The sequence below is a fragment of the Pteropus vampyrus genome, unplaced genomic scaffold (genome assembly GCF_000151845.1).
Source record: "Pteropus vampyrus isolate Shadow unplaced genomic scaffold, Pvam_2.0 Scaffold67, whole genome shotgun sequence".
Taxonomy (NCBI): domain Eukaryota; kingdom Metazoa; phylum Chordata; class Mammalia; order Chiroptera; family Pteropodidae; genus Pteropus; species Pteropus vampyrus.
In genome coordinates this window covers 6,449,110-6,458,225 of record NW_011888848.1, presented here as the reverse complement: position 1 = coordinate 6,458,225, position 9,116 = coordinate 6,449,110, and the positions used below count along the sequence as shown (strand labels likewise).

The 9,116-nt window shown below is 32.4% G+C and overlaps 1 protein-coding gene across 1 annotated transcript in view; it reads left to right on the top strand.

The window, feature by feature from the left end:
- Positions 1–9,116, top strand: part of BANK1 (B cell scaffold protein with ankyrin repeats 1) — a 285,835-nt gene that overhangs the window by 89,419 nt on the left and 187,300 nt on the right. The window contains 2 exon segments of the mRNA XM_023531394.1: positions 1,446–1,465; positions 2,000–2,022. Of these exon segments, the coding sequence (XP_023387162.1) occupies positions 1,446–1,465; positions 2,000–2,022 (43 nt within the window).

Below are 9,116 nucleotides of genomic sequence, written 5' to 3'. Positions count from 1 at the left end.
AAAAAAAAAAAACCCAAAGCTCAATTTGAGAAGATAATTAGAATTGAATGAAGTACTAGTGTTAGAAATACTAGTAACTCCTATTTAACTGAGATAATTAAAACCTTTGAGACTTTCATACTATTTACGAAAGTGTCTAGGGGCAAATACAAAGTTAACTTGTATAGGAAAAACTAGCTACAATGTAAAAACCAAATTAATTTGAAATGCTAAAAGAACATAGAATTATTGATCAAAGTATTAGGATCCTATTTGTTAAAAGAGTTTTTGAAATGATATGAAATAATTGTATTAGTTGTATTTCTTAATGATAAAATGGTATATTTGTGTCATATGTATTTATCATGTTGCATGTTTTACTTTATACTTATTGGAATCTTAGTTTCATCTTCATATTAGGTACATTTCAAATTTTTGTTAAATTGTGTATATTATTCAATCTTTGATTTGCTACTTGGGAATGTTTAATACAGTATGAAGCCAGATGGAGTTGGGGTGAGAGAAGGTACAGGTTTAGAGAACTCTCATATCAAGAAGAATCTCTAGCTGTGACTAGTTCTCTTAAAGGTTTGTTTCTCCATTAAATTAAAGGTTAGGTGCTAGCAGCTGTCTTCCTTAAAGAATCTTCAGGAGATTCTTTCTACTGGGAAATACTGGGAACTCCCAGATCTTTGAGTAAGTATTTTTAGGTCCTTGTCTCCCTCAAATAATTGGTGGATGCCTTTCTTCTTCTTTTCATCAGCTTCTATTGAGAGGCACAAATGCAACTAATCTCTTCATCATAATGCCAGTGTTATTTAAGACACTCCTTTGCTACAGACTTTCAGTGGCTCCCTAGATAAGGTCCAAACTCCTTTGAATGGCACACAAGGCTGCAGGATCACAAATCTTTTCCAGCTCAGTTCCTACCATATCTTCGAAACTCTCTCCATGATTCCTATGTTCTGGCCATCAGGACTCCTCACTCTTTTAAAACACATTATACTATTCCTATCCGCCATGCCAGCTCCTTAAAGGCAGGGACAGTGACTCATCTTTGCATACCCAGTCTGTTCTCATAGATGGGGCACAACTGATATTTATTGCTTTAAAAATGGAAAAAACACAAGTAATTACTTTTTCTAGTGATATTTGAAAAATAAGTGAAAAACTATAGTATGGGTATATAAATAAGATGAGAAATGAAACTACATTCATAATGCACTTATTTATTTATAAAAATGAAGAAATGAATCTGATGCTTTAAAAGTGAGGCATTCTCAGAAGTCCATGATACTAGAAAAATGAAGAATTTGTGCTATAAACTTTTCTTCATGTTCACCTTAGCAATGAACTATATGTTAATACACATCATTACTGACTTTAAACAACCATACAATTCCAGATTCCAGTGTTGCCTTTCTTTTGAATGTTGAGAATTTGTTTGTTATTAAAAAATGTCTAAGATCTTATATCTCATTCAAAAGTCTGCATATTATATTTCCGTTTCCTTTCCTGGCAAGTGGCAGCATGACATAGAGAAATAAGTTCTTGTATGGGGCAGGTGCAGGAGTTAGATTCTTTTACTGAATCACCAATCATTTAATTCATGAGAGCTCAGTTTTCTTACTGGTAAAGGAATTTCCTCTTGTATACAATGAAGAAGCTGGAGTATATGATCTCCAAGGTCACTTCCAACTCAAATATTCCATAACTTTATGCCAAGAAAAAATATACTTAAACTGGAAATTATGGCCACTCTCCATTAAAGAGGATTGACTTGCATATATTTGGGCTCTCCATGTAGCCATAATTTCACTTTTATTCACACTTTTTACTAATTCTCTCGCTAAAGAAGAAGGAAATAATTTGAATTTTATTACTTGTTTTATATTTCTGATGAAAGATTTGAAATGAGTAGAGAAACATCAGACAAATAAAATACAATTTGGAGATTTATTTCTGGATTCATTTTTTATATCGCTTGTGCTTCCTGTAAGAAGGGATCAATAAGAAGAAGGCATACCTACTGAAGTTTGTATTGTATTGATAAAATAAGTGACATTTCCTTTGTACTATGTCTCTACCTATGGTAATGGTCAAGCAATGACTAATGATACCTGATTAAGGTAGTACACACCTAACGATTATATTCGCCTTAGTTACAAATCATTGAATCAAACAGGAACATACCACTTAGTACACTCATCTGTTTATTTAGAGAAAAACAAATAAATTGGTTAATTTTAACAATAGATATAGCAATTGTTATAGGGAAAAATAAATATTTCCGAGTGGTTACTTAGCCACTAACATAACCATACTGTTGTTTCTTTGTAATTCTTAATTTTCTAAGCCATCTCAATCCATTTTCATAGTTATTGGCCCCATATGTTTTAACTTATGTTTAACTACTGTCAAAAATATATTTTATTAATGACTTCTTAACTTATAGTTTCTGCTCACTCAGTGGCAATAAATTCTCCCTCTATTTTTTATTTCTCCCAAACTAAAGCATCTCTCTTGCTTCTTACATCCTCCTTGCCTCTCCTCTCGTCATCTGGGGCTGATTCTAACTGCCCTTTACAGAGGACGGCACTTTGCTTGTGTGAGGGCTGCCTGTAACCAGCCCCAGCAGAAGGTTGGCTTCTGCTTTTACTAGCTAGTTATTTAGAGGATCGAGATCTTCAAACATGAGCATTTTTAAATAACCCAGAAAACAAAGCACAAATCAAACACAGTTAACAATGTTCCTTCTATAGCTGTTATCCATAACAAGATAATTAGAGAAAATTAGAGAATCTGCCTCTTATAGGATCAAACCTCAAATTATTAATAACCCTTTGGAAATTAGAAGACCAAAAAAATTATTGTGGCAAAAATGTTTGTTTACATTTTTCAAAAGTAATTATGCAATCTTCTGGGTCTCTTTTTAAAGAACAGTTATAGTATCAACAATAAGATAAAGAAATGGAGTGGATATAAATTTGGGAACTCTAAATTGTGTTTAGCATTTATGAATTATGCTTCTGCAGTAAACTGCATCAAGACAAAGGAAATGAAATAACATGGACTTCGAGAAGGAAAATTCAACTTCTAAGAATCCCGTTCCCTGAACCAGAGGTCAGCCATTTAGCCTTATTGACCTTATTACCTTAAGTAGCAACAAACAAACAAATATATATCAATTATTCTCAAGTCTCTCTCAATGAATCCAATAGACATTTTTCTTCTTCAATTTAACTGAATATTCAGCAGCAATTAACACCGTTGACCAAACTCACTTTCTTGATCCGTTTTCTTTCCTTAATTCCCACGAAGCCATGTCTTCTTGGGTTTCCTCCTACATCCTTGGACTTTCCTTCTCCATATCCTTTGTAATCTCTCTTTTCTAGAAAATAAAGTTTTGAATTTACCAAGTTTTAATTCTTAAACTCTCTTCCCTACTTGATAAGTATTCCCTCTGCAGATTATCTCATTAACTTATAAGATATACTCCAAATGTTTTTTTTTTTTTCTTTAAGCTCCAGTCTTTCTAACTCAGGATATGCAATACTATCAATCCAGTTTAAAAGCCAGAAACATAAAAGTCTCCTCTACTCCCTCACTCTATAAAAGCCAGAAACATAAAAGTCTCCTCTACTCCCTCACTCTACAAATTCAATCCATCACTAAGCCATATCTATTTTACTTACTAAATATTATTCACTTCTCTACACATCTCTCCAGTTCCAACACACTGTCGTCCACCACTTTTCCTCTTGTCTAAACTCCTGGGATAGCCTCCTAACTGGTCCCCACCATGGGTTTCTTGCATAGGACCTACTTAAGACCATAGTCTGAGAGGTTCTTTTAAAAAGAAAGATCTCATCTTGTGATTCTCCTGCTCAAACACTTCAGTAGATTGCAATTGTTATATAGATTTTAAAGAATCTTTAACATAAACAATATGGTCCTGTGGAGATTGTCCCCTCTCTTTTTCTCTATTTTTAATCTCACTCCTGTCCTTCTCTCTCTGCATTCTAATCACACTACCCTACTTGTAGTTCCTAAACTTTTAGTACCTAATTTCTATGATGGTGCCTTTATATACGCTCCTCTCTCTAACTGAAACACTTTTCCAGTCCTCCCTTCCCCCTCAACATCTTCACCTAGTTCATTTTACTTCATCTTCCAAGTTTTAATTTCAGCATCTCTTCCTCAGTGAAGCCTAACACATCTCCCTATGTATCTCTTTGTAACACTGATCACATTCTTATTTGACACCAATGTGTGTGATATTTCTCAAATTAATGTCTGCCTCTCATTAGACTCCAAGGTTAATATTATCTATCTGGTTTCCTGTTTCATCTTCAGAACTGAGTGTACTACCAGACATATAGCTGTTCATATATATTTTGTTGGGTGAAAGAATGTTATGCAACCTCAAGTGGCTCACCTATCAGAGCTCCTTGTTCCAACAGCCACTGAATTCTTGATAGCACAGGCACATACCTTCTTGAGAAGGTTATTGGACAGTTCACCGAAGCAGTGCTGCTTCTGACTGAAGTAGACAGAACAAGGCAAAGGAAGGACAACAAAGGAAAAAAATCAAATGAAGAGAAAACATCTTTTTTGTCTAGCTTAGAAACTAGGGCCTGAAACAACCCAAAAGAATAATTCTAGAAAATTTATAGGAAATCATGGCATTGGTTAGAGAAATCTTTTTGAAAGTCATTTTTTACACTATGGTAGAGCTGTATTTGTTTTAAAACTTCTCTTATTATATATTTAACAGTAAATTGTTACAAAATAATTGCTAAAGGGAGGTAAGGGTGAGATAGGACATGGTTCTTATAACTACTCTATCTAATGCCTAGAAGAAAAACTTTAGCATTTTGTTTGTTTCATCAGTATTGTCATTAAGTATCTCCATTAATGAGTCTGTTGAAGTTTGGTCAAATTAAAGTTTTGAGACCTTTTGACATTATGTAAGGAGGGTCAAGTTGCAAAATTCAGCACAATCGAGCTTTAATCAATAATCCGAGTATTTTTAAAATAAAATTTTTAACAGATTGACTTTACATAAATTATAATGTTTATGCATTTTGCATGATTGATGGAGATGTCAGAAACTGCTAGTTGACCCTCAGTATTTCTTTTTCCTTTCTTACACGATATAAGTTACCTAAGTATATGACTACCCAGGTAGATAGTGTACTTCCTGACTCTCTTGCAGCTAGGCATAACCACATCACTAACTAACAGCCAATGGCATGTCAGTGGGAGTGATATGTGCACACTTCTGATCATGTTGTTGAAAGAAGGGTAGAGTCATGCTCTCCTCCTCACTGACTTTTTCCTTTTACTGGCTGAAATGCTAACAATGGAATGGTAGATAAACCAGCTAGGACCATGAATACGATATATAGCAGCAAAAAAAAAAAAAAAAGAGCCCCAATCTCCTTATCAGAAAACTACCACATTGCCCTGGATGCCTAATTCCAGGTTTTTATGTTAAAGTGAAATAGATATCTATCTTGTTTAAGCCGCTGGCATTTTGTATCTCTGTATTACAATAGCAAAACCTACATTCTAAATAACTTAAAAGATATGTGTTATTTAATTTAAGAATTTAGAAAGAAAAAATGAACTAATTTTTTGTTCTGTTGATGCAAAAACAAGTTTGAGGAGCAAACTCTCCTCATTGATGGACTTGTGCACTTTTCTGAATCACAGTTATTATTTTAATCAGTTGTTATATCTGAGAGCTCACATCATAGTATTTAGAGAAAATGGAATTAATATTTACTGGAGTCTTTACATATATACTCATTTAAACTCCTAAACAATTTTGTCAGTTATACGTTATTAAGATTCATAGCTGATGAATCTTGTAGAAGACATTTCAACACAGGTTTCTCAATCTCAAAACATAAATTATAATGTTATTTTCTTCTTGTTAGAAATTTCACTTTCAAGTTATCTAAAGAGATTCAACAACTATATGACTACTTGACCAATAACATAAATATGAAGAAAGCCTTAAATTGCATTGTTTTATAGTATATTTATTTTTGCATGTGTAGTAAGAGACATGTTGAAATTATAAGAACTGACTCACTGAAAACAGAAAAATTAATTTGACAAAAGAAAATATCTTTTTTGTCTCAGTCCTATTCACTTCTTTAGATTATTCTTTTAAATTAATTGCTTTGACTCATAAAGTTAAAAAAAAGTCTTTACATAAACATAGAAAGTATTTGCTTTGCTCTTTTACCTGTCATTTTATTCACAAACTTAAGAAGGAAATTTTGTTTAAGATACGTTATGTAAATTATTTATTGAATTCCCTTTTAAATGGCTATTTTGGCTCATTTTCACTGTACACATTATGAACAATGGAACAAATGAAGTGATTTTTCTTTTTTTACTAGTGAAACTTAAACCAGCATAGCAATTTGTTATAATAAAAAGAACAAGATGTTTTTAGCTCAGCTATTGACTTTCCTTTTAGAAATCTGAAGGCAAAGTGTAAAATGCTACAACTATTTCATAAATTTGTCTCCTATTGTGAATATTCATAACCTTCCTATGATTATATCACTGAAATTGTTTCTTTTGGTAATCAAGACTCTATTACTGTTTTCTCTAACAGATTTTTTAAATTACCTTAATATTCTGTGGCCAATTTACAACTTTCTTGACTCAACAATAACCTCTTTTCTTTGACTGTCTCTACTATTGAAGCTGGGAAAACCAAATTCTCACATTTTTAACCACCCATGAAGCTCTTGTGAGACAGTTTTAGCCAATGAGACAAAAGGGGACGTCTTTAGAGCTTTTGGTTTTCTGATTAAAAAAAGAAAGGAACAGATCTAGTTGGCAATAAGCTACCTTCTCTCTTCTCCCTCCACGTATGCCCAAACATGAATATGATGATTGAAACTATGGTGTCCATGGGACCATAATTTATGCTTTTCTCAAATTGTACTTCAGATTTTATTCTTCCTTCCATGACCAGAATGCACTATTAAATGTAATGTATTTAGAATGTGAAGGCATAAATTAAAATCCTTATACTACTACTTATTAGCTCTGAGATTTTTGGCTACTACTGATTTATTTTGGATTTTAATTATCACATCTATAAAAATGGGCATTTAAGAAATCTATCTTGTAGGAGTTATAAAAATTATAAATAAATTATATAAAACCTAGCATATTATAAGTGCCCCAAATGGAAGTTGTCATTACTACTTAAACTCTTAGTGTCTGTTTCATTGTATAGACTTATCTTACACCTACAACATACACCCTTTCACACCTTTCCAAATATCTGCAGTATCTCACAACTGCTTATATTTAATTGGCCTAACATCCTTTTAAAAGACAGTCTCTCAGTTCCATCATACCCAAAATGTGTATGATGGAACTAAGAAAGAAGCAAATCAGATGTCGAAGAGTGTTGCTATGTAAATAACTATTCTTCGTGTTTCAGATGACTATATCTTCTTGGTGGAATGACTCTTTTATCATCATATAATGTTCCTTTTTGTCTCTGGTAATTTTTTTTTGTTCTAATGTCTACTTTATCCAATATTAATACAGCATAACTACTTAAATAAGATTTTTCTAGTTAGGATATCTTCTAGGGAGAAATTTTTGTAGTATTATTTTGGTAGCTATTTATGTGGTTTTTTTTCCCCACATATTTCTTGTGTTCTATACTATTTATTTATATGCAAGCATAATACTGGTATATGTTTATGAAATTGAAAATAGAAATGATTCAACTAGTAATGGTGGGCTAGAATATTGAAAGATATATGTATTTTTTCCTAGTTAATTAAATGTCTTCATATACATTGTGAAGTTTTTCTTCTTTCTAAGAATATTGTTACTTTATTTTTAAAGCCCAATGTAATGAGCTATAGCATTTCTCACATCGAATATCATGATGCCTCTGTGTGGGAAATGGTACTTCTCAGATTCTTAGTGGGAACACTTGCTCTTTTGAATTCTCATCTGCATCTCAATCTGGAAGGGATCCCAGAGCTTATCCTATGACTAACATACATGAGTGTAGTAACTCTATGACACACCCACTAGATCTTATATAGCTTTGGAAAGAAATAGTAGTTTATCTCTTCACGTAAAAATACTAGTGACTAGATAATAGGCTATACAGAACTGTCATGGCCATTAACACAAATTTTATAAAAATTTTATAAACTAATATTATGATTTTCTTATTTTCTTAATTTCATTTATCAGCTCTTACAGCTAAAACATGTTCTTTTGAGCATTATTATAAAGAAAATGCAAGTACGTTGCCCATGATGTTTTGCTCTATTGCTCCTATCAAAAACTTCCTGAAAAATTAAGAGGGTAACCACAATGAGATATCACCTCACAGCTGTTAGGATAGAAATTACCAAAAAGACAAGAAATAACAAGTGATGGCTAGGTGTGGAGAAAAGGGAATCCTTATGCATTGTTGGTGGAAATGTAAATTGGTGTAACCACTGTAGGAAACAGTATGGAGCTTCCTCAAAAAATTAAAAATGGAGCTACTATATGACCCAGTAATTCCAGTACTACAATTGATCTAAAGAAAATGAAAACACTAACTTGAAGAGATATATAAACCCCACATTCATTAAAGCATTATTTACAATAGCCAAGACATGAAAAGAGCCTAAGTGTCCACTGATGGATGAATGGATAAAGAAAATGTGGTATGTACAGATAATGTGATATTATTCAGCCATAAAAGAGAATAAAACCTTACCATTTGTGACAACATGGTTGGAACTTAAAGATATTATGCTAAATGAAATAAGACAGGTAAGGAAAGACTAATACTGTATGATTGTACTTATATGTGGAATCTTAAGCAAAAACAAAATACAAGTTTATAGATATAGAGAACAGATTGATGACTGCCAGAGATGGGAGGTAGGGAGTGGGAGAAATGAGTGAAGATAGTCAAAAGGTATAAATTTCCAGTTATGAAATAAATAAGTTATGGGGATATAATGCATAGCATGGTGACCATAGTTCATAATATTTTATTATGTAATTGAAAATTGCTAAAAGAGTAAATCTTAATAGTTCTCATCATAAGAAAAAAATTTAATTATGTATCGTAATTG